The sequence below is a fragment of the Chiloscyllium plagiosum genome, unplaced genomic scaffold, assembly GCF_037043375.1.
Source record: "Chiloscyllium plagiosum isolate Xiang-an unplaced genomic scaffold, Cpla_swu_hap1 HiC_scaffold_8, whole genome shotgun sequence".
In the NCBI taxonomy this organism is placed as follows: Eukaryota; Metazoa; Chordata; class Chondrichthyes; order Orectolobiformes; family Hemiscylliidae; genus Chiloscyllium; species Chiloscyllium plagiosum.
Window position 1 is genome coordinate 18,025,109 of NW_028270146.1, and position 26,844 is coordinate 18,051,952.

General features: G+C 42.2%; 1 protein-coding gene across 27 annotated transcripts in view; it reads right to left on the reverse strand.

Moving 5' to 3' along the window:
- The window catches only part of LOC122553369 (neurexin-3), a 2,038,938-nt gene that overhangs the window by 1,977,619 nt on the left and 34,475 nt on the right, over nucleotides 1–26,844 (reverse strand). For all 27 annotated transcript variants that reach the window (XR_015757834.1, XR_015757833.1, XR_015757835.1 and 24 more), the window contains exons 2-4: nucleotides 16,086–17,428; nucleotides 2,892–2,909; nucleotides 1,565–1,594 (exon numbers count right to left, since the gene is read on the reverse strand). Coding sequence is in view for 22 of the 27 variants with exons in the window: in XM_087989624.1 (XP_087845750.1) it covers nucleotides 1,565–1,594; nucleotides 2,892–2,909; nucleotides 16,086–16,779 (742 nt within the window). In the remaining 5 variants the exon portion in view is untranslated. The remainder of the gene's footprint in view (nucleotides 1–1,564; nucleotides 1,595–2,891; nucleotides 2,910–16,085; nucleotides 17,429–26,844) is intronic.

Here is a 26,844-nt window from a genome sequence, read left to right on the forward strand (position 1 = left end):
AATAAAATGATAGTTAACACACATTCTTTCTAAGCTATTTATAGTGAGTTGAAGTCATTTTCTATCAAATAAAGTCACATATGCATAGCATGAAAATAAAACATGGAATATGACATTGAGCTCTTCATCTGACAGGCAAAGGAATTTCTAACCAATTGTTATAAAGAATTCAATTTGCACAATTAAAATTCAGGGAAACATGAATCTTGATTTTAAAGAAGATACTTGTTCAAGTTTATTTTTATTGTTGAGCATGAAGTGCTGAATTGATCGGCTCAATTAACTTACAACACTATTTAATTGCCAAGAATAAGTCCCAGCAACCACATTTTTTGACAGTCAATCCCATAGGCACTACATATCCTGCACATGATAAAGAACATGATTCCGATAAGACAATTGCAAAACCTTCCCTCAGCTTAGTTAATTGAAAACAGTGAAGTAGCGATGGAACTTTAATGAAACAAAGCATTTTCAATGCTCATCAAGATAAACATCCAAATTTTAAACATTGAGACTGTAATCATCCTTTACTGCAATTTAAAATAAAACCCATGTCACCATTAGAGTACAGATACTCTAAGAGTTTGTTCTGTGCATACGTTTAGCAATCAAGATAAATTAACACAGGGAAACCAAAACTCATGTGGATGAAAATGAGTTGCCTTTGTCATCATTATCAGGCCAACAAATAATGGACTTCACAGTTCAGCTGTGATACCACAATAACAGATCAACAATATCAAAATAAATTTTTAAAAAGACATCATATTTAATAGGAAGTGGAAATAAGAACAGAACTCTACCTTTACTTCTACCTATAGAAATGAAGATTGGATCCAAGTAAGCATGAGTTCCATCATTGAGGGGCAATGAAGAAGGGGGAAGGATAACAGATTAGGAACACTTGAACACACCACACACAATCAAAACAGCAATAAAAAAAAACTTAAGCACTATGAATTGTTGCAGCATTCTGCAGCAATGCACAAAATTAGTTTAAGATTATATGCACACAGGAAAAGAAAAACACACTGTAAAACAAAATACACAATTGCGTGCAATGGCAAACCCAGAATGCAAAGGAAAAACAAATCTTCTAGACCCACAAATGCAAATCTGGGCATCAATGCTTACCAACATGAAAATGTACCATATGCATTATTTCAGTACATTGGTAGCCCAGCTGGATCAGTCACTAATAGATTTTCCGAGGGTTCTTCGGGGCATGCAATACCAATATTGAAAAAGAGTACGTATCTGTGTGTATTCAGATAAACGTGTTTTGTGGTCACGGAAAGTGTGAGTAGCATCACATTAAAAAGCATTCTGAATGTCAGCATTCAGCCCGTGATTGCAGTCACACTTTGACAGAGCCGTCTAAATGATCCACTCAGTATTCAACACAACCACTGAAATGATTGCATTTGTCTAAAGGTCCAAAAAATGGCTCTCTTTTAGAAACAGGAATTCACCCGCTGCATTGCTATTCAATAAACCAGCAGCAGGGAGGAAAAAAAAAAGCAAGTTAGTAGAAAGAGAAAGAGAGAAAAGGGTAGCGTACCTTGCTCGCCCATCGTCAGATGCGAGAAACCTTTGAAGAGGAAGAAAGACAGTCAAAAGAGAATAAACAGAGAGTTTCATACAATACCAGTTGGTATTGTGATATCCCATACTTATGGCTAAGTATGGCATCAATCAAACTGAGAAAGCTTTCTAACATGAGCATAAAAGCTTGGCTCACAAAAGAGCAGAGTAAGAGTACCATAGATCTCACTGCATCAGTCAACAAGGTGTTTAAGCTGACCTCAGTTTTTTGAGCTATTTTGAGGCTTCAAACGTTGACTTGGATGTTAAAATCTATAGAGATTTAAAAGAGTAATCTTTTGTCCTTGACAATATCTAACTATCGTGGAAACTGCTAATTTTGTATTAATATTTTGTACATCATACAGTTAAAGCTGTACGCAGATTTTTCAGTTTAATATTTTCTCCCTTTTTCAAATAATTTTTTTACATCTAGGCATTATAGTTATTCTTAAACAGGCAATGAATCATTATTTATTATCAAGTTAAGGGCTCAACAATGAATGTATCAGTGAATTAGTTTGCTGCAGGGAATTAAACATGCAATTGATTTACAGGAAAGGCATTCAACCTGGTAACATAACCATTCTTTGTCCTTTCAGCAATAAAAATGCAGCATGCACTAATTCCCATTATGATAACAGACAGAATAATTACAATGGAATGGAAAGTTATTTCTGAATTAAGGTCATTTACTTACAGTAACATAGATAAAACAGTGTAATCTATTATTTGTAAAGATGGGGCAGAGGAGGAAGGACAAAGATGGTGAGTTAATTAAGTCAAGTACTTATTCCATAAATTGTTTTGCTAAGAATCTAGGTTAATTCCTATATAGTCTACAATTTAGATTACCGGCCAACTCAAAAGCAATTTGCTTCCTAATGAGATTAGTTTTAGTCATTAAGTATTAAAAAGGTGTCATTCAGGAGGCTTTGCGTTAACTAGTAAGTTAATATCTTTCTCCCTTAACACTTTATTAAGGTTTAGTGCTAATCCACTGTATCTATTCATAATATTTAAGCCTTTCCAATTTCAGATTTACTTATTCTCAATAAGATTTGGGATTTGCTTAACCTCTACTGCACTTTTCCAGAAGCAAGTCCTACTCCTCAATGAGTTTTTTTTATCAAATAACTTGAGATGTATAAAGCAAAAAACAAAGCCTCATTATCAAGGATTGGGTTCTGAACTATGTATACATAGCTTTTCACGAGCTTTTTTCTTGCACAGCGCAAGAATATGTACAGTCTGTAAATTAGTCATTGGTTAAACTCAGTTCACCCAGTGGAGGGAGAACTCACCTGGCACACGGTTGACTTCTGACAGCAGAAATTTCAAAGAAGGAGAGAATCAGATGTTAGACACACTGAATGCACTTGTCTTTGCATGGAACTGTTTCATGCACAAGAACAGAAGTACCATGCTCATGAACATGCAAGCGATTAAACACTGTGCATGTGTGAATTTAACAAAAGAAACCTTGCACTTCATCACCTGTCCTGGCAGCAGGAATCAGATCATTTTGATTTACATCAAGAAAGCTACTCAGCTTTAAGTAAGAATATTTGAAAATATTCTTTATGCACTGTACTGACTGAAGTTCTTTATTCCCTACAAAAGGAGTCTCCCGTAAATTTTTTTACATGTTAAACATGCTCCTCTAAAAAGGATGAAAAAATTTACTACCATTTGTAGAACTAACAGTCCCAAGTTACCATACAAACAGTTGGTAGTTTGCTAAGTCATTTTCATTGCAGACACGGTAGGTTAGTTGATTAAAATGGCACATATTGGTCATATTGAAACAACACCATATTTTCCATAGCATTTCATATGAGAAAACAGCTCATTTTCACTTAACAACTTCTCCTATTTATTAAAATTTTGTTTTCTTTTCCTAACTTGAGGCTCTCCAAACTACTGCGAAAAAAAGACACATTCATTTCAAATGTGCTGTGTAATATCTTGAAGTTTAAGTGAAGAAAATTTCCTCAGTAGCTACAGCGAGAATCAGAAATCATACTAACGCTCAGTTTATCAATGAAATTCATCGTATCAGAATGTTTTAATAATTTTAATGATTTATCCTATTTGCCTTTTGAAATGTTCCCATGGTTTGCCAGCTGTGCTGTGAGAAATACTTAGCCAAGACAAGACATGAGCCACAAAATCTTACAATATTTCAACAGAAGATGTTGCTTTGAAAGTGAGAATTTTCATAGTGAAGAAAAATGTGTGCATTGATGAAAAAACGAGAAGTGTTTTATCTTACACTGATCAGAACAGAATTGCTGGAATACCAAATTTCAATGGGGTGGTATAGTGGCTCAGTGGTTAGCACTCCTGCCTCACATCACCAGAGACCCGGCTTTGATTCCAGCCTTAGAGACGGTCTGTATGGAGTTTGCACATTCTCCCCATGTCTGCATGGGTTTCCTCCAGATGCTCTGGAGGAATCCAAAGATGTGCAGGTTCGGTGAATTGGCCATGCTAAATTGCCCATTGTGTTCAGGCTAGGTGCAAAAGTCAGGGGTAAATGTAGAGCAATAGGTTTGGGGAACGGGTCTAGGTGGGTTACTCTTTAGAAGGTTGGTGTGGACTTGTTGGGCTGAAGGGCCTATTTCCACATGGTAGGGATTCTAAAAAAAAGCGAACAACAATCTATAGTTTGAAGGTGGAAGAACACTCAGAATAGGAGAAGAATTGCCATGGAGAATGCACCAGTGGGATTGCTAACTTGCATAATGCTTGCCAAGCTCAACAGGGGTAGAGAAATTGGCTAGCACCCTAATAATGGGCACAAATGTCACAATGCAACTGCAGAGGATAGACTAAACAAGATTCACTTGGCTGATAGCAGGTATGAAAGAACTGTCATATTGCCCATAGCTATGGGCCCATGGGCTAAATTGCCCATAGTGTTAGGTATGGGGTAAATGTAGGGGTATGGGTGGGTTGCGCTTCGGCGAGTCGGTGTGGACTTGTTGGGCCAAAGGGCCTGTTTCCACATTGTAACATTGTAACATCTCAGAGATTAGTGAATCTGTGGAATTCTTTCCTGCAGAGCACTGTCAAGACTGGTTCACTAAGTGCATTCAAAGCTGAGATAGACAAATTTTTAATCAGTGAAAGGATTTGGAGAAAAGGCAAGGAAATGGAGTTGAAGATTACCAGATCAGCCATGATCTCACTGATTGGTGAGGCACATATAATGGTGTGACAAGCCTACTTCTGTTCCTACATCTTATGGTTGTATTTTCACTGAAACGTAAATGTGATGCTGAATGCAATAGTATCAAACAAATCGCAGGAGGGGGAAGGAATGCCTTGCTTCCACCTCCAACTCCATTTTGGTTTCACAGCTCCCTCTCTATCTTTTCCTCATGTTCATTGTCATTGCACTATCCTTGACGGGCTTTGCATGTAAATTAATACTTTCATGAGAAATATAAGTGTTGGAGGATAAAGGAGTAAGAAAAATAACACAGGTGTGGTGGAAAGAACTGTTCAGTGGTGTGCTCAAGCACCTCTAGTTATAAAACAACAAAAGAATTTTTTTTTTAAAAATGGGTTCTTTATGTATATATTGGTTGTGGGTGGTTGCATCCTGTTCAATCATTTAAAAAAAAAACTTTTAGTTGTTCTTTCAATTGCACATCAGTTCCATGGTTCTGATCTTTGGGCACTTGGTGCACAGGGGTTGGGCAAGTCAGAGGGCCACTCGGGCCAGCTGCTGGCCCTGGCCAAGGTGGCCATCAGCAGGCCCAGGCAGTAGGCCTGAAACAAGGAAGTGTTCATATTTCCCGACTGCCTTCCCCTCTCCTGCATAGAGGATCAGGAGACTGGAAGAACACAGCAAGCCAGACAGCATTAGGAGGTGGAGAAATCAATGTTTCGGGTGTAAACCTTCTTCAGGGCTGAAGAAGGATTACAGCCGAAACATCGACTTCTCCACCTCCTGATGCTGCCTGGCTTGCTGTGTTCTTCCAGCCTAGTGCCTGTCTACTTTGGATTCCAGCATCTGCAGTTTTTTTTCTCTTCCCCCTCCCCTGTGGTTACATTCACATCTGGGTGCCCTTAGACAGGCAACACGTGGTGTCCACCAACACACTTAATGGGAGAGGTGGTTACCATGGGGGTTACATCATTTCCTCTTCCATCTCCATTTTAATTTAGTTCCCTCCCTCTCTACCTACCCTCCCCTGTTCTTTTTGTTTTCATTCTGCCCCTGTTGGGCAGCATTTTTAAAGCATTAATTCCTTAATTAGAATAGTTTCCCCCAAACTTCCCTGATTCACCACTATTATAGAGTCATAGTGTTGTACAGCATGGGCTGACCAGATATCCTAAATTAATCTCGTCCCATTTGCCAGCATTTCGCCAATATTCATATCCCTATCCAGATGCCTTTTAAATGTTGTAATTGTACCAGCCTCTGCCACATCCTCTGGCAGCTCATTCCATACATACCACCCTCTGCTTGAAAAAGTTGGTCCTTAAGTCCTTTTTAAATCTTTCCCCGCTCTCCTTAAGCCGATGCCCTCTGCTTTTGGACTCCCCTGTCCCCCCCACATCCCCAGCCATGAGGAAAACACATCAGCTATCCACCTGATCCATGCCCCTCATAATTTTACATACTTTGATAAGGTCACACCTCAGCCTCCGATGCTCCATGGAAAATAGCCCCAGCCTATTCAGCCTCTCCCAACAGCTCAAGCCCTCCAACCCTGGAATCATTCAAAGTTTAACAACATACTTCCTATTGCAGGGAAACCAGAACTGAACGCAGTATTCCAAAAGTGACCTAACTACTGACCTGTACAGCTACAACCATGACCTCCCAACTCCTATTCTCAATGCACTGACCATTTAGTTCCCTCCCATCTCTCCACCTTTTTGTTCACCTTTTGCCATTGTGACATTGACTGTAGTGGACAATGGTTGTTGATTATTCTTTCTTTAATTTGCTCATTGGAGGGCTTTTGTGATGCAGTGGCAATGTCCCTATCTCTTAGCCAGGAGGCCATGGTTCATGTCCCACCAGTTCCAGAGGTGTGTAATAACATCGTTGAACAGGTTGATTAGAAAACAGAGTGAATCAAACTTTTACAAATTAGGTCATTGGTTGATTTCTCACAATAAAAAGGTTAGCTCTCCCGACTCCTGGACTAAAATAAGCAGGTTGTAGAGAGGTCGTAGTTCATAACTGCCTGCCCCTCCCCCATGGCTACATTCCTGCCTGGGATCCTTGGAGAGGGACCATGCGATATCCCCGGGAGCCTCAAAGCTTATTGAGAGAAGTGGGCACCATAGCTGCTGAGGTGCATTATATCTGTCTCCATTTTCATTCAGTCCCTTCCCTTGTTTCCCCACCTTTTTGGCTTTTATTTTAAACAGTATCCGGTGGGCAGTATTTACTGTTTGATAACTGTAATTGGAGAATTGAATAAACTGGTAGAGAGCTAAGTTCCTTTGCAGTGGGGGGGTGTTTCTGGTCAGGAGAATGATCTAGAAGAGAAAAGGTGGAGGCTGATGTTTCAGATTCTGTGATCCACCGTCCCATGTGAAAAAGCAACATAAGAACAGTATTCACCATTCGTCTTCTGAGTTTAAGTCCATGCCTCGTAGCTACTGGGTTAGCGGTTGTGCCAAGCAATCTACTAAAGTTCAGTTCATCCATAACCCCTGCAGTATCATAAAACCTTCAATAGCTGCCTGAACGGACTCTTTCCCAGCAAAAGTATTCCGTTTCCCTGGTCTCTCACAATTGCAGATCCATGTTTTATCCTGTGAAAACACACAGTCAGCTTCTTTTTCATCTGACAACAACTCAAGTACCAACGTGATTCAGTTCCGCTCTCATTTCTGATATTCAATGATGGTATTGTGTGAATAAAGTGATTTGGACTCCATCTAGAGTTGAAGCCAGGATCTTAAACAAACTTTGTTGTTTCATGCTATTGAAGACACGGCTGATGTTTTCAGTGAACAATAGAAAAGATTCTCAATTTCTCTTTGGAGCTCGGTTCACTGTTCACCTTCCGTTTCCATTGCCACTCCTCCTTCCCCAGTACTTGGTCATCCCAATCCTCCCAATCTAGTCTAATGCTTCCCTATAACCTTTACTTGTTTTTTTTGATACGGCACCTCCCTTCTCCATCATCCCGACCCTTAACACTAATCTTCCTGCCTCTGCTTCTATATCAAGTGACTATTGGGGCCACACCTATCTCTACACTGATGACGCTCCAGCCATGGCTAATGCTTGGTCGCTGAAAACATTTTTAGGGCTCCTAAAGCTTTATGGTCATTCCCTGAAAACTTGTCAATAAAAAAAAAGTGTTGCCTCTCAAAAAAAGTGTTGCACTATCAGGAGTGTAGGCAACATACAGAAGATAGAATCTATGCCAAGTAGAGTTCAGCTCGTAGGGATGACGAAAAGATATTATGGATGATTACAAGAATCTAACTTTATTGATTTGATTTGATTTATTGTTGGCACATGTACTGAAGTACAGTAAAGTGTTTTGTTTTACATGTGGCACAGGCAGATCATATCATACAATATGCATCAGGGTAATAGAACAGAGTGAGGAATACAATGTCATGGCTGCAGAGAAGGTGCACAAAGAGTGAGATCCACATTAAATTTAAAATTTGACAGGTCCGTTCAGAAGTCTAATAACAGCAGGGCAGGAGCTTTTCTTGAAACTTTTGATACCTGTGTTAATGTCAGCTGCCTGAGGAAGAGGTTAGAAGAGATTACAATCGGGGTGGGATGGGCCTTTGATATGTTGGCTGCGGGAAGTATAGATGATAAAGGTGTGGATGATGTAGAATCATAACAGTGGTTTGGAAAATCTAGTTGCATCTGAGCCCAGCATTTAGAGTACAGGACTGCAATCATTTCAATGAATATTTGTTGTGAATTGGCAGTGAAAACGTAGATCATCTCATTTAGTTCCTGGGCCATTGGCATATTCTGTAAACTCCCATGCAACAGCAAATACTGCTGTTGACAAGCAATACAATCTGCAAGACTTGATCTGCAATGATGTTAACCTTTCAGGATCAAAGATTGCAATGCAATCAGTGTTTAATCAGGAAACCTTCAAGAGTTTACCATTGCAAAATAAGATGTCCAGAACAATTTATGCTAATATATTACAAATTTATACATTTAAATTGAGGTTGTTGGTGTCAATTCAAATGCAAATGACACTTGATTGAGGTGCTTGTATAACATTCAATAAATTGCAGACCAAGTACACCAGATGTGAAGTGCAGGAACACACCAAAAAAACTATGACTGAAATATTAAAAACAGAAGAACTGATTAGTTTTGAATTTGTTGTAAGTCACTGATTTAAACAGAAATCCTTTTAAATCTACAGAAAAACTGATTAGTTTGGACTAAGGTTCCCCCGTGTAATCTGTAAATACATCTGGCAAAATGCAGGCAAATGCATCTGTCAGCTCAGAATGAATTCACCGAGACTTTCAACAGCTCCTTCTCCCTCTAAAAATGAGTGGATAGACAACATCAACTTACTGCCAGAGGCTCGAGTCTTTCTCCAAAGTCCAATTTCCTCATTCTAAGGAAGGAATTCCTCATCATCATGTGACAACTACAGTTTTGAGATTTGGATTGACTTAGGCCATCAGGCTAGCAATCACTTGTCAAAGTGGCAAATTTTGGGACTCCTCACAGTGCAAGTGTTCCATTTCCTAGCCCCACTCAACCAAATTATAAGTAATTAGCCACAGTCCACCAAGGACCATTGTGCATCTTGCTCCAATAAAAAGGTTATCTGGTTTTGCATAGCTTAAAAAAATCTGGGGCTCTTTCCTGGATTATAAGATATAGGAACAGAATCAGGTTATTCAGCCCATTGAGCCGGCTCCCTCATTCTATCATGGCTGATGTGTTCCTCAACCCCACTCTCCTGCCTTCTACTCGTAACCCTTTACCAATCAAGAACCTGTCTATCTCTGGCTTAAATCCACTCAATGACTAGACCTCACAGCCTTCTACAAATAGATTACTCACTCACTGACTGAAGAGATGTCTCCTCATTTCAATTCTAAATGGTTGTTCCTTCACTCTGAGGCTATGCTTTCAGTTTGTAATCTCTCCTATCATTGGAAACCTCTCCTCCACGTCAACTTGATCCAGGGCTCTCAGTATTTCAGTCAGATCCCCCTCTCATCCTTCTAAATTCTATTGCGTACAGACCCAGACTACTCAACCGCTCCTCATATAACATCAGTTGTCTACCAGCAGTTTCTTTAAGGACCATTACATAGAACATAGAACATTACAGCGCAATACAGGCCCTTTGGCCCTTGATGTTGCGCCGCTCTGTCATACTAATCTGAAGCCCATCCCACCTACACTATTCAATGTACGTCCATTTGCCTGTCCAATGACGACTTAAATGCACTTAAACTTGGCGAATCTACTACCAATGCAGGCAAAGCATTCCATACCCTTACATTAGTTAGATGACTTGCTGTCTGGTTCAGAAAATACCCAACAGTACCTCGATTTATATATTTCCAAAATACATGCAGCCTGAAGCAAGCTCTTCACCCACTTACAGCCCTTTCTCTCATCTTTAAAGAGAGAAATGGGTGAGCACCAATTAAAAATTACCCATTAAAACCAATTTCAGTTTTAAAACTGCCATCTAATTGAGGTAAGTGAACCTCACACAGACCAGACTCGAGATGCAAAAAGTATGTGGCTCATCAAATCCGTGGCAACTCACACAAAGAAAAATTCAGGTAGTTGCTTATTCGCCATATCACTCCAAGTTTTTTTCCAATTATCTGTCCAACTTGTTTCAGAAGGTTGAACCTACATCCACTTAATCCATCAAGCAATTCATTACAAATCCCAAGTACTGACTGAGTGAAAAAATTTACTTCCCGTCTCCTCATGTTCTTTTGCCTAATGTGTAAAATCTCTGCCCTCTGTTTATCAACCCATTAGCAATTGGAAAAAAGTTTCTATTCACTTTGATCTAAATTCCTCATAATTTAAAAAATCTTGATCAAATTTCCTCTCAGCCATCACTACCTGCGAAGGAATCACAACTCTGTGGTCAGCCATGGAAATGATATCCCTTATCCAAGGAACCATTTTATTAAATCCCTTCTGTGCACTTACCAAAGCCTTGACATCCTTTCTAACATGTGGTTATATAGAGTTGACCTAGATTTTGTATACCTTCTTGGCTTTTGTACTGTATTTATGATGCTTGGAATGCTAACGCAAAATTTTAACACTCTAGATTCTGGGGATCTGACACAAGGACAGAAAATGCTCGAGATAGGTCAGGCAGCAGCAGTGGAGAGCGAAAGAGTTAATGATTCAGGCCAATGAACTTCCATCATGAAACATGAAACAAAATCTAGGGCTGAACTTGCCCTCCCCCATGGCCACAAAAAAAAATCAGCTAATTCACAACTTCAAGGAATTTCATGGAGTGTTCCCCTCCGTGAGCCCTGGTGACCTTTCTCACACAATTTTACACTGCTCACCTTATTAGGTACACATGCACATCCATGGCACCACACGAGTGGAATCTTGCACTCAGTAGCTGTGGAAATGCTAACACTTCACCATGTCCTTGGTCTGGAGGAATGTGCAGCAATGTCACAAGAAGTTTAATTACTTTCTGTATTCCAGAAGAGCAAGCACTTTCTCCCTGCTGCCTCACACTCACTAATTCCACCACTGCACCCACCAAACCCATGGTTTACCACTCTAAATACTGTGTGCTGCACTTTCCCTCAATGACTCTCACCTGCCCATTGCATCCCCCAAATATTGATCCTTCCTGTCCTCTGTACCTCCCATTTACTCATGAAACCTCACCATTTTTCCTGACCAATGAGCAGACCAAGCCCCTGGTTGAACATAGTCTCCCTTGACTGCTCACTGCCAAGAAAGACAAGTTCCCGAACTATCTGCCTCAGCAAAAGGTCAAGGCAAAGATGTTGTGAGCATCCAAGTGGGCACAAAGTGAGTAAAGACTAAGGAAGCAAAGCAAGCATTGCAATGTTAAAGTGCCAGCGAGAATTGAAGTGCTGAATGCTATTTTGAGACTAAGATGTGTCATGATGATGTTTGGGCGATGCCAATCTCTGGACAGAGAGTACAGGCAGTCGCCAACCATGCAGTGTGCCCTGAGATGTTGGTGAATGCTGTCCAAGATTGAGTTCCCCTTCCCTGACCAAACAGAAGGCCTGTAGCCAACAGGTCTCCTCTAAGACTTTCATGTTAGGAATTGTCAATATCTAGCTTCTCTCCACTGCCTGGGAAAATAGCAAACTGCATGTGTACTAATGAAATGTTGGTGCACATAAATGGCTCCCTTGTTACTCACTAGCAATCTTCTCATCTAGCTATTGAAAGGCTGTTTGGAAAAATACCACTTCTCTGTTCTCACCATATCTTCCCAACTGACTTATGACTGCCTGTGAATTCCAGGGCCTGGGCATGCTCAGCTCCTTGTCTCTGTCCATAGGTGCTGCCTGACCTACTGAATATACCCAACACCTCCTGTTTTCACTGTCTTTATGAACTGCTTAGTTAAGCTCTCCAATCATCTGCAAATGGTGTTTGTGTACAAACACCTTCAATTCTTTATAGAGTCGTTACACTGCAGAGGGAGGCTGTTTGACCCATCTTATCTGTTTCTCCAAAACTGTACCGTTTAGATTTGCTGGTCTTGCTCTCTCTCCATTCCTCCTACTGAATGGTACCAACTGGATTGCTCTCTGAAAGTCAGGAGTGTGCTTTAAATAATCAGTCTGCAGTAAAATAAAGTCAGGAGGGAATGGGAGAGTGGGAGTGTGGTAATGATCATAAGACTTCAGCAGGTATTCGTCTCAATTGCTTCATGTTTTATCTCGTTAAATATGGTGAACAGCCAGCTGCAAACCAATAGTTCTTGCCTCTACTCATATCAAAATGATGTCATTCAAGAAAGGAAGAAAAATAGACCAGTTGACTCTTTGAGCCTGCTCCACCATTCATTAAGATCATGAGTTTAACCTCAACGTTGCATTCCTGATCATCCCTAATATAGCTGCTTTGGCTAAAGGGATCAAGGAATATAGGGCAAGACAGCAGGAGTAGGGTATTGAGCTTGATGATCAACCATGATGGTGGTCAAGGCTCAAGGCATTAAATTGTCTACTTCTACTCCTCTACCTACTATGTTATCATGTAAATCTGCCAATTTTCATGACGGTTTACCTTCACCAGTTTATCATCCTAACACTTGGTGGTGAGATAACGGTGAAAGGGGACAAATTGAAATCTTAAGGTGGTACTATTTGGATTTGATGTATTTATCTTTTGCAAGTCATACCCTGGAACATCCCATAATCCAACAGCACAGAACAGTCCATGGTCATCGTACTGTTGGTGTCTATCAATGCTTAAATGGATTGGAATGACATTTGAGAATGGGAGGAGAGTAGAATAAAATGTCAGGGTCAATTTTTTTAAAAAGCAGCATAAGTGATTTATAAGGGTATGATAGACAGTCTAACAAAGATTTCTGTACGTGTCTATTTTAAACAGCAGCTTGTCAACTCAGAATGACAGCTTCTCAATATGTAAATTTAAATATAATAACTAAGGAACAAAGGCAAAATCTGTTCGTGATTTTTCAGCAGCATTTGAGGGATTTGTTCCACAACAGGGTGCATCTTTTAAGATCTTGCCTGAAGCTACTATGTTGTTTTTTTACATTAAAAATCTGACAAAAGTAACAGTACAAAAGATCCGCCCCAGATATTCTTTGCACATTTAGCAAGGATCTGTCATCAATTTACTCTCAGGTGTATTGAATTCTCTGTTGGGTCCTGAACAAAACTGATCTGCTGTTGTCTCAATGGCCCATGATATACAAAGGAAAATGTTGTGCTGTGGCAGTTCTTCAGGATGTACTGAGCATGTTACAATTCTGTAAATGCTAGTGTGACATTCTTTGTATGTGCAAACAAATGTGAACAGATCAATTCCTGAAAGCAATTCAGAAGCACTAACTGTTCGAACAGTTTACCTGAAGCCTCCTGCATAATAACTTTAAGATATTGATCAGTTGTAAATATGCAAGTGTTTAATGCTCCAAAATTACCTGTAGTCATTACTGTCACTGCATATCAATCCCTGAAAGTGAATCAACACCCAGATATCTACCTTGCTATAAAAGGTACAAATCCGATATTTAGAACTAACACTTTGAATCATATATTTTAATATAATAAGTATCTGCCACCATCACCACCTTTTAAACAGCTTCTACAAGACTTCAATCTTAACTTTGAGTTGCAATGAAAATGAGCTGTATTTTATTGATGTTTCAATTTAGCACCTACAATTAAGGGGGAAAAGAGCTTAAAGGGAAGTTATATGAAATAGGAGTCATTCATTCAAGTGAGATGCAGCAAGTTTCATCCAGAAACTATTATGTCATTGTTCTGTCTTTTCAAATGTAATCAATTGTCTGCAATGAAGATTACCAAGAAACCACACAAATTTAGCTACCAAGCTTACTGTTCCCAATCTTTACCAACTCTACAATTTTTCAAATGATGAATTTTCTTTTCTGGGAATCTGTTACACTTTAGGAAAAAAGTAACTTTCTTTAGCCGTCACTGTTTTCTCTCAAGTTTGCTCAGATATTTGAAACCACACAAAGATGAGTGCAGGGTACACACATCAACATTTTGAGATTGGTGCACATATCTGCATTATTCACAACAAATAATCAATATTTTGAAATGCAGTGTCAAAGGACTAGTTAGTATTAGCAATCTTCCTACTCGTATTAGTTAGCCATTTTCTTTCTGGAAGTCTCTGTTTTGCAAGGCGTTTTCTGTTTCCACACAATTCCCATTCCTTTGGAGAAAATATTTCAACTCTCAGTTCTCTCTCCCAATGGCTTTGATGAAAACCTGCAACCCACCAGGTGACACAGACAGATGTAAATCTGAGTCGCACCATTCCAGGGTGAAATGGGTTAGCACGCTTACCTTTTGAGCCATGAGAAACCTGTCTGGTTAGCTTTCACTGATTACTTGAGGTTTAAATTGTTTTAAGTAAGTAAAATTTGGTAGAATTGCTCTGTAGATTACGACATGAATTCTCAACTGTGAGCACTGTAGCAAATAGACAAGGATTATGAAGGCTATAAGAAAGTGGGATAAATACACAATCAATTACAGCTGAAAAAAGATCAGTTTTTTGAAGAAAAGACATGCCAACCACACAAATGTCGGATAGAATCACTATTCCCTGAGATGCATAAACCATGAAAACACAAATGCAGTAGAACTTGACTAAGTATGCAAATATTTCCAAACGATACCAAGAATATACACAAAGAATCCTAATGGTAGTCGATGACACAATGTTCATGTCCCATCTTGCCAGACGAGAGCTCTATTGTGAAATGATGCAGTTCAGTTAGAATTAAAACAAGTAAGGTACATTCACACACTAAGTGTTCAGACATCATTATGATTTGCAAATGCATTTTCCAATAAATTGAAAAATATACAATATCCTGATTCCATACTGACAATTACATAACTGTGAAAAACAAAGCTTAAAATCAATTGGCTTAAACATGATCAGGAACAGGTTTAGATTTTGAGCCATTTATATTCACATGAATATACTATTCTAATCATCTGTGAAGCAAGATGGATTTTTTTTTAAAAAGTGAATTCTTGAAGAGATTTAGAAAGGAGAATGAACACAAATCCTTCTGCTTCTCTGAGAATCAATTCTATTTACAAACTAATGGGTGGATTTGAAAATAATTTTAACCATTCAGCTGACTGAATCAGGACTGCAAGTTATGTTTTCTTGCCAATCTTTTCCTGCCTCTCCAGGTTCTGCAGATGCTAAACCCCCTTGAAGACTAGAGTTTAAGTAGTCATTGTTCACCTATGAGCCTTGAACAACACCAGAGAATTGAATGGACATCACCTCAAGCTCAATGACAGGGCAAAGGTGCACACTGCTATTTAGCAATTGATGGTGGGGTTCCCATTACTTGCCACCAGTCCAAGATGTTTGAGGTAAAGTGCATCCTGACTACCACTCCAGACTGTAATGGTCTGCAATGTGATGGAACCAGTGAGAGACATCAGTCCATCAGAAGTCACATGACACCAGGTTATAATCCAACAGGTTTATTTGAAATCACAAGTTCTGGTTTAAAAGTTGTGCTTTGGTTTAAAATAAACCTGTTTGAGTACAACTTGGTGTCATGTAACTTCTGACCTTGTCCAATCCAGTCCAACACTGGCACCACCACACCATGGCAAGCCATTGAACCGTCAGTCTGAGCACCCAGTTTGATAGGAGAGTGAATAATTCATTGCCAAAGAAATGAAAACATCCTATTTCATTCACATTGTAACAGGTCACAGGGTAATGAGTTGGCAAAGAGATTTGTTCTCACCTTCAGTGCAGTACCGCCCCATATAGCTCGTGTTAGTACAGTCACAGGTAATCTCCCCTTCTATCCACGAGCACACTCCACCGTTTTCACAAGGATTCTCAGTGCAAATACCTTCCTTGTCCAGTCTCACTAAGTGACTCCCAAGCAGCACTGGCGCAGAGTCTCCATACTTCAAGTCTTCGATAAATCCTTTGAAGGGGGGTGCACGTTGCACCAGGACGGAAGTCAAGGTGGTCTCTCGAATGTCCTGGGGGACCCCACCCACGAATAGGTCGCTGGCCACCTTCATGTACTGCCGCTGGGGCTTGACCTCTGCTGACCGTGTGTCCCCGTCCAGGACCAGCACGGTCCTGAGGAAGTTGCGGCTGACCATCAGAAAGTGCCACTTGCCATCGTCCACCCTCCTGTCCATCTCCAGCGAGGCTTCGTAGCAATCGATGCTGTACTTGAGCTGGACCCGGCCGCCGGCGATGGCCAGCTGCAGGAAGTCGCAGAAGCCGCCGTCGTCCAGGTACAGCAGAAGCGCTTCGGGCAGATTGGTCTTAAACTGGAAACTCAGGTCACTTCGACTGCCAGCCTCCCAACGCGAGAAGCGACTCCACAAACCGGGGCTCCCTGTGAACTCCAGCCCCAGGCAGATCCCAGCCAAGGGGCCCAGGAGCAGCACCAAGCAGAAAGAATCCATGGTTAACATTGTGTTAACAGAAGCACAGATATAAATGCACACACACAGCCAGGGGAGGGATAAAGCAAACAGACTAAACAAAATAGATTACTCCACCCCTGTTAACTCTGATTTCTCTCCACAGATGTTGCCAGACCTGTTGAGCTTTTTCCAGCAATTTCTGCTTTCGTTTCTGATTTATGGTTCTTTCTTTAAGAAAGAAACAATTCCCCGCTCACAGCAAGATGTAGTTTAAATCCACACTGGTCAAAGTCTGAGAGGTCATCAGCTGAGTTAGATCAAAGCAATCCCTCGAATACTGGCAGATCCCCAGTTTTAGAAGATTGTCCACATCCCAAAGGCACAGGCAGCGGACAATGAGAAAAATGCACAGCGAAGCTTTCACTTCTGTGTGTGTGTGTCTGTGTGTGTGTGTGTGCACAAACAAATCTGACCAACAGTTTGTCTAGATAGTCAAAGATGTAAACTCCTCTGAGTCGTTCAACAGAAAACCACCATCCACAGGGCAAAAACTGCACCGGTATTCCTCTCTGCGCTCGGGAATATGCAGATCGATCCTGACTGTCACTTGTTGGATGCTATTAGCGTAACCCACAGGCGCCACATGATGCTTTTGTATCTGCTCCAGCCACAGAGAAGCCAAATCACCCCTGACAACCTGCAAATGAAATTAGAACATGATTAAAAACATGGATTTAATTTTACAATCAAAAACAGAAATTGCTGGAAAGGATCAGCAGGTTGTGATGCTGTCAGACCGCCTGAGCTTTTCCAGCAATTTCTGTATTTATTTCTGATTTCCATCATTCGCAGTTCTGTTTTTATTATGCATTTTTAATGCATTTGTTTTTGTTTCTGATTTCCATCATCTGCAGCTCCTTAACTCTGCATTTTTGTTTAAATCACAGATCAAATAATTTAGAAACGCCTTCCTAAATAAACAACAGTTTTAAACTAGATTTTTAAATCGACCTGTTCAGTCACATCTCAGACTGGTGGGAGTCAAACTGGAGCTTCCTAGGCTTGAAGATGGGACACTGTCACTTGGCTACAAGAGCAATGCCACTGAAGGTTAGCAGCTTCATCAAGCAGTGATTTTTGTAACTGAACAAAATCTGTCAAAACCCTCCGAATATCCCAAATTATAATTCACTCACACTACTGTGATATGATAGATTCACTCATTCAGCACCCAGCTGGTCAGTCATCTGGGAGGGAAATATCTTTCCTTCCTTAAAATATTAAGAGAAATCTGAGGCTCAAGTCTCTGAATTAACTGAGAAAGTAAAAATTTGCTCCAAAGCTTTCTAGAACTAGTTATGACAGCCTAATCCTACAATAACTCAGCTCCTGACTCCCCAAAAGCCTGTCCACCATCTACAAGGCACAAACCAGGAGTGCGATGGAATACTCCCCACTTGCCTGGATGGTTGCAATTCCAACAACACTCAAGAAGCTGGCCACCATCCAAGACATGGTGGCTTAGTGATTAGCATTGCTGTCTCACACCCAGATTTGATCCCACGTTTGGGTGACTGTTTGTGTGGGTTTCCTCTGGGTGCTCCAGTTTTCTCCCAGTGTACAGGTTAAGTGGATTGGCCATGGAAAATGCAGGGTCCCAGGGATAGGATGGGGGTATGGTCTGGGTGGGATGCTCTTTGGAGGGTCAGTGTGGATATGATTCTATGATCTAGGACAAGGCAGATCTCTTGACCAGCAGAAAGTGAGGACTGCAGATCAGTGTTTTCAGTGTGGTGCTGGAAAAGCACAGCAGGTCAGGCAGCATCCGAGGCGCAGGAGAGTTGACGTTTCGGGCATAAGCTCTTTATCAGGAATGAGGCTTCTGGGTCGGGGCTGAGAGATAAATGGTAGTGTTGGGGGTGGGGCTGGGGGGAGGTAGCTTGGAAAGCAATAGGTGGATGAAGGTGAGGGAGACGGTGATAGGTCAGAGGGGACAGTGATGGATGGGTCTGGAGGGCAGTGCTGAGTTGGAGGCCTGGGACTGGGATAATATGCAGGTGGGGAGAAAATGAGGAAGCTGTTAAAATCCACATTTATCCCATGTGGTTGCAGGGTTCCAAGGCAGAATATGAGGCGTTCTTTCTCCAGGCGTCAGGTGCTAATGTTTTGGCGGTGGAGGAGGCCCAGGAGCTCATGCCCCTGAAGGAGTGGGAGGGGGAGTTGAAGTGTTCAGCCACAGGGCAGTGGGGTTGGTGGGTGCAGATGTCCCAGAGATATTCTCTGAAATGATCCACAAGAAGGCGTCCTGTCTTCCCGATATAGAGGAGACCACACCGGGTGCAACGGATGCAGTAGATGACATTGGGAGAGGTACAGGCAAATTTATGGCAGATGTGGAAGGATCCCTTTGGGCCCTGGACAGAGGTGAGGGGAGTGGTGTGGGTGCAGGTTTTGCACTTCCTCCAGTGGCAGGATAAGGTGCCCGGAGTGGGGTGTGGGCTGGTGAGGGGTGTGGATCTGACAAGGGAGTTGCGGAGGGAATAGTTTCTTCGGAATGTTGATAGGGGCAGGGATAGAAATGTATCTCTGGTGGTGAGGTCTGTTTGGAGGTGGCAAAAGTGGCAGAGGATGATGCGTTGTATGCGGAGGTTGGTGGGGTGGAAGGCGAGGACCGGGGTGGGGTTCTGACCTTGTTGCATTGGGAGGGGTGGTGTTCAAAGGCGGTGGTGCATGAAGTGGAGGAGATGCGCTGGAGGGCATTGTCAACCATGTGGCAAGGGATCAATGTTTCAGGCATAAACCCATCATCAGGAATGAGGCTTATGGGTCGGGGCTGAGAGATAAATGGGAGGGGGTGGGGTTGGGGGGAGGTAGCTGGGAAAGTGATAGTTGATGAAGGTGAGGGAGAAGGGCTGGTGGGGGTGTGGACCTGACAAGGGAGTCCTGTTCCTCGGATGCTGCCTGACTTGCTGTGCTTTTCCAGCACCACAGATCTCTTGACCAATAATGCTCTGTAGCAGCATGTAACGTCTACAACATACACTACAGAAATTCATTAAGGCTCATTAGACAGCACCTGCCAAACCCACTTCCATTTTGAAGGGCAAGTGCAGCAGATATGTGGGAACACCACCACCTGCAGAGTTCCCTCCAAGCAACCATTTAATAAGGCATTGTCGTTCCTTCACTGTCACAGGGTCAAAATCCTGGCAATCCCTCCCTAAGGGCATTATGGGTCTGCCTGCAGAAAATAGACTGCTGCAGTTCAAGAATACAACTCACCACCACCACCTTCTCAAGGGCAACTAATAGTAGGAAATAAATAATGGCCCAGGCAGCAACACCTACATCCCATGAGTGATCAATACAAACAGTGAAAATGTAAGCTATAACTAAATGAAAAATAATTAGATTTCTGGGATGTGTGATTGCTATCACAAGTATGTACCAAATTTCAATGCTACAGCTGTTCCACAAACAGATACTCTCCAAAAACCAAAGTGAATGTACTGTGGTCAGGAGCCGGTCAGCATCTTTGGAGGGAGAAGCATGTATACGTCTTCATAACCAATTACTGCATCTTCATCAAATAAGTTTTATTTCCATAGCAAACTAATAATTCCTTTAAAACCTGATGTAGTAAAATATTTAATTGGCCACTTCAGTATCTGGAACAACCTTTCATTTTATGTTGAGCCCTGTGATGTAGCAGGACTAGAGCAGCATTGCAGTCCTCCGTGAAGTATCGACTTTTGGTTCTTTCGAAATCTATCTTAAATCTGTGCCCACTGTTTGCCTATTTCTTACAAATAGAGACTTGTTTCTTCCCATAGACACCTTAAGGCACTTCACTCCACTTGAACACCTCAATTAAATCTTTCTTCAACCTTTCCTGCTTTAAAAAGAACAATCCCAGCTGTTCTAACCTCCCCACATAACTGAACAGCCTCATCTTTGGTACCTTGCCAGTGAAGCACCTTTGAATCCACTCCAACATAGGCAAAGACAAAATATCCCAAGACACTTCCCAGCAATATAATCAAACAAAGATCAACAATGATCTAAAGAAAGAATTATGATTTTTGATTTGATTTATTATTGTCACATGTACCTAGCTACAGTGAAAAGTTTTGTTTTGCATACAGTACAGACAAATCATACCATACAAAGTGCATGAGGGTGATAGAACAGAGCAAGGAATACAATATTACAGCTGCAGAGGTGAACAATGAGTGAGATCAACATTTAGATTTAAATGTTGAAAGGGCCATTCAAAGTCTAATAACAGCGGGGAAGAAGCTGTTCTTGAATCTCTTGGCATGTGTGTTTAAGCTTTTGTATCTTCTGCTGGAGAGTCTGGAAAGTGGAAGAGAACTGAATTTCCACTCATAGCAGTTGCTGGCATTTTTAGCTTCTCCCTAAGTGCGTGTAAGAAGGTGGTGGTAAGCCATGTTCAATCGCTGCAGTCCTTAAAGTTTCACAAACAATCCAGGCTGGTGGTGGGTGGACGGGCTGGGAACTCGTGTGTGTGTGTGTGTGTGTGTGTGTGTGTGTGTGTGTGTGTGTGTGTGTCAAGGTTAGATCTCATGGAATACAGGGAGAGCTACACGTTTGGATACAGAACTTGCTTAAAGGTAGAAGACAGAGGGTGGTGGTGGAGGGTTGCTTTTCAGACTGAAAGCCTGTGACCTGTGGTATGCCACAAGGATCGCTGCTGGGTCCAGTAATTTTCATCATTTGTATAAATGATTTGGATGTGAACATAGGAGGTATAGTTAGTAAATTTGCAGATGACACCAAAATTGGAAGTGTGGTGGACAGTGAAAGAGGTTACCTCAGAGTCAACCGGTTGCTTGATCAGATGGGCCAATGGGCTGAGAAGTGGCAGATGGAGTTTAATTCAGATAAATGTGAGGTGCTGCATTTTGGAAAGGCAAACAGAGCAGGACTTATACACTTAATAGTTAGACCCTAGGGAGTGTTGCTGAACAGACACCTTGAAGTGCAGGTTCATTTTTGGAATACTGTGTGCAATTCTGGTCTCCTTCTTATCAGAAGGATGTTGTGAAACTTGAAAGGGTTCAGAAAAAACTGACAAGGATGTTGCCAGGGTTGGAGGATTTGAGCTATAGAGAGAGGCTGAATAGGCTGGGGCTGTTTTCCCTGGAGCGTCGGAGGTTGAGGGATCACGGTATAGAGGTTTATAAGATCATGAGGGGCATAGATGAGATAAATAAACAAGGTCTTTTCCCTGGAGTGGGGGAGTCCAGAACTAGATGGCATAGGTTCAGGGTGAGGGGGAAAGATATAAAAGGGACCTAAAGGGCAACGTTTTCACACAGAGGGTGGTGAGTGTATGGAATGAACTGCCAGAGGAAATGCTGGAGGTTGGTACAATTACAGCATTTAAAAAAACATCTGAATGGGCATCTGAATAGGAAGGGTTTAGAGGGATATGGATCGAGAGTGTGGTGCTGGAAAAGCACAGCAGGTCCAGCAGCATCAGAAGAGCAAGAAAATTGATGTTTCAGGCAAAACCTCTTCATCAGGAAACGTCATTCCTCATGCTCCTCAGAAGCTGCCTGACCTGCTGTGCATTTCCAGCATCACACCGTCAACTGTAATCTCCAGCATTTGCAGTCATCACTTTCTCCTTAGAGGATATGGGCCAAGTCCTGGCAAATGGGACTAGATTAAGTTAAAAATCACACAACACCAGGTTATAGTCCAACAGGTTTAATTGGAAGCACATTAGCTTTTGGAGCGACGCTTCTTTATCACCTGATCAGGTGATGAAGGAGCGTCGCTCCGAAAGCTAGTGCGCTTCCAATTAAACCTGTTGGACTATAACCTGGTGTTGTGTGATTTTTAACTTTGTACACCCCAGTCCAACACCGGCATCTCCAAATCAGGACTAGATTAGGTTCGAATATGTGGTTGGCATGAACAAGTTGGACTGAAGAATCTGTTTCCCTGCTGTACATCTCTATGACTCTATGATAAGGGAAAAAATATATTTCAAAGTCACTTGGAGAACTTGCAGGAGATGCTCCCATTTACTGTTTTCTGTGTGCAAAATGTCACGGAATCGAAGATGCTGTCAAAGAAGCCATGGTGTAGGACTGACTCTGGAACTGCTAGATCACTTTCCACAATCACATAACAGTCTGGTGGGAGAATAGCGTAATCCCATTTTAAAAACCCAATTTCAGAAAGCTTAATTATAGAACTTTCTGACTTGAACTCAAGGGCAAAATTTCTAACTGTGTAGACCATATTAAACTCAAATATAGTCAGCAGTGAGGAGCACAGTAACAGATTTCAAAAGGACTGAGAATCAGAAAATATGATAATATTCAGCAGGTCAGACTGCACCTGTGGAGAGACAAAATGGAGTCAATCTTTCAGGTCAATGGTCTTTCCTTCAGAACTCCTGGAAAAAGACGTTATCAATCTGAAAAGCTTAACTGTGTCTTTTCTCTCTCCAGAGATGTTGCTTGGCCTAATGAATATTTCCAGACTTCCTGTTGTTATTTCAGATTTCCAACATCTGGACTATTTTGCTGTTGAGCATAGATAGACTTGCAAAGAAATGGCAGGTGATAGTTGACGTGGAAGTGTGATGTGATCCCTTTAAACAGGAATAATAAAGAGGAGAAACAGAAAATAAATGATACCATTTTCAAGTGACACATGAACATTAAGACCTAGTGCTGAAAGCTCACAAGTCTTTGGGTAACAGGACTTTTTAGGGAAGAAACAAAGAAGGTCGAACTTTATGGAATTCCGTCAGCACAGAGGTGAAGTGTGATGCCAAGACTTGGGAAAGGTTATCAAGATCTTGAACATTAAGGTACAGAGGAAATTCCAAAGAATGAAACAACAGAAGAATAATTTCAGTTTCATGTTGTGTAAGAGAGACTGTGGTTTCACTCCTCAGAGCAGAGAAAGTTAGTACTGATGTTTGAAATGCTGAAGTTCTGATTGGGTGAATACAAGAAGCTGTTTCCACTGACAGAAATGTCAGTATGCTAAGATTCAGATTTAAGGTCATTGACAAAAATAAAGAAAGAGAGTGGCGATTAGAAGAATACTTTCATCATGAACTAACAAAATTGTCATGATTTAAAACAGGCGGCCTTGAAGGATAGTGGAAGTGGGCTCAATAATAGTTCACAAAAAAGGAACTGGATAAATATATGAAGAGAGGAGAAAACAGTTCCAGTGTTTTGGGGAAAGAGCAGAGCAACAGGATTAATTGAACAGCTCTTTGAATGAGTACAGGATTGAGGGGCTCCTTCTGTCCTGCATCATTCAATGTTGTCACTTTTATTTCCAAATATGTGGAGGCCAATATTTCCCAAAGTAGAGTTATACAGTCATACAGCATGGAAACAGACCCTCTAGTCCAACCCGTCCACACCAACCATGTCCCCAAACTAAACTCAAACCACCTGCCTGTGCTTGGCACATATCCCTCCAAGGAGAAAGTGAGGACTGCAGATGCTGGAGATCAGAGCTTAAAAATGTGTTGCTGGAAAAGCGCAGTAGGTCAGGCAGCATCCAAGGAGCAGGAGAATCGACGTTTCGGGCATGAGCTCTTCTTCAGGAATGAGGAGGGTGTGCCAAGCGGGCTAAGATAAAAAGTAGGGAGGAGGGACTTGGGGGAGGGGCGTTGGCGATAGGCCGGAGAGAGGGTGGGGGCGGAGAGGTCGGGAAGAAGATTGCAGGTCAGAAGGCAGTGCTGAGTCTGAGGGTTGGGACTGAGATAAGGTGGGGGGAGGGGAAATGAGAAAGCTGGAGAAATCTGCATTCATCCCTTGTGGTTGGAGGGTTCCTAGGTGGAAGATGAGGTGCTCTTCCTCCAGGCGTCGTGTTGCCATGGTCTGGCGATGGAGGAGGCCAAGGACCTGCATGTCCTTGGCGGAGTGGGAGGGGGAGTTAAAGTGTTCAGCCACTTGGCGGTTGGGTTGGTTGGTTGGTCCGGGTGTCCCAGAGGTGTTCTCTGAAACGTTCCGCAAGTAGGCGGCCTGTCTCCCCAATGTATAGGAGACCACATCGGGTGCAGCGGATGCAGTAAATGGTGTGCGTGGAGGTGCAGGTGAATTTCTGACGGATATGGAAGGATCCCTTGGGGCCTTGGAGGGAAGTGAGGGGGTAGGTGTGGGCGCAAGTTTTGCATTTCTTGCGGTTGCAGGGGAAGGTGCCGGGAGTGGAGGTTGGGTTGGTGGGGGGTGTGGATCTGACAAGGGAGTCGCGGAGGGAGTGGTCTTTTCGGAACGCTGATAGGGGAGGGGAGGGAAATATATCCCTGGTGGTGGGGTCTGTTTGGAGGTGGCGGAAATGACAAAGGATGTTACCATGTATCTGGAGGTTGGTGGGGTGGTAGGTGAGGACCAGTGGGGTTCTGTCCTGGTGGCAATTGGAGGGGTGGGGTTCAAGGGTGGAGGAGCGGGAAGTGGAGGAGATGCGGTGGAGAGCATCGTCAACCACGTCTGATGTCTTTGAAGAAGGAGGCCATCTGGGTTGTTCAGTATTGGAATTGGTCCTCCTGGGAACAGATGCGGTGAAGGCGAATGAATTGGGAATATGGGATGGCGTTTTTACAGGGGACAGGGTGGGAGGAGGTGTAATCTAGGTAGCTGTGGGAGTCAGTCGGTTTATAGTAAATGTTTGTGTTGAATCGGTCGTCCGAGATAGAAATGGAGAGGTCTCGGAAGGGGAGGGAGGAGTCTGAGACAGGTAAGTTTGGGGAGACAGGCTGCCTACTTGCGGAACATTTCAGAGAACACCTCTGGGACACCCGCACCAACCAACCAACCCAACCGCCACGTGGCTAACACTTTAACTCCCCCTCCCACTCCACCAAGGACATGCAGGTCCTTGGCCTCCTCCATTGCCAGACCATGGCAACACGCGCCTGGAGGAAGAGCACCTCATCTTCCACCTAGGAACCCTCCAACCACAAGGGATGAATGCAGATTTCTCCAGCTTTCTCATTTCCCCTCCCCCCACCTTATCTCAGTCCCAACCCTCAGACTCAGCACCGCCTTCTTGACCTGTAATCTTCTTCCCGACCTCTCCGCCCTCACCCCCTCTCCGGCCTATCACCCTCACCTTAACCTCCTTCCACCTATCATATTCCCAACGCCCCTCCCCCAATTCCCTCCTCCCTACCTTTTATCTTAGCCCGCTTGGCACATCCTCCTAATTCCTGAAGAAGGGCTTATGCCCAAAACGTCGATTCTCCTGTTCCTTTGATGCTGCTTGGCCTGCTGCGCTTTTCCAGCAACACATTTTTAAACCCCATATCCCTCCAAATCTTTCCTATTCATGTCTTTTAAATGTTGCAATTGTACCTGCATCCACCACTTCCTCTGGCAGTTCATTGCACACAGGCACCATTCTCTGTGTAAAAATGTTTCATGCCCTTCATGACCCCCTCATGTACTTTTGAAATCTTTCTCCTCTCACCTTAAAATTATGTCCATGAGTTCTGAACTTCCCCATCCTCGGGAAAAGACCCTTGTCATTCATCTTATCTATACCCCTCATGATTTTATAAAAAGATTCACACAATTGCTACCCTTCTCAAAAGAAAATATTTCTAATAAATTATTTCTAATAAAGAGTGGAATCCAAAATTCCTTAACCTGACTTATCCTATCGACCTACTAAGAACACAAAACCATTAAAAATAGGAACAGGAAGCTTCAACACTGCTCCACACTTCAATAGGATCATGGCTGATCCGACATTCCTCACGTTCTCTTTAACCTGATACCCCGACTGATCAAGAGTCTATTATCTCAATCTTAAATGTCCACAAGTTCTCTGGCCCCACAGGTCTCCGAGACAAGGAATTTCAAAGACTCAGAATCCTCAGAAGAAATTCCTCCTCATCTTAGTCTTAAATTGGTGCCCCTTAATTCTGAGACCATGTCCTCTCACCATTTATGCAGCATTGTGACATATAACAGTTGATGTTCTAATGCTTTATTTTTCTGATTTCCAGTACTTGTTTTTCGACTTTCATCTCGTTCACACCTCTCCACCTCATCCCATTTTACTGTAAATTCTGTGTTGCAATAACCTTGCATTCCAAGATGAACA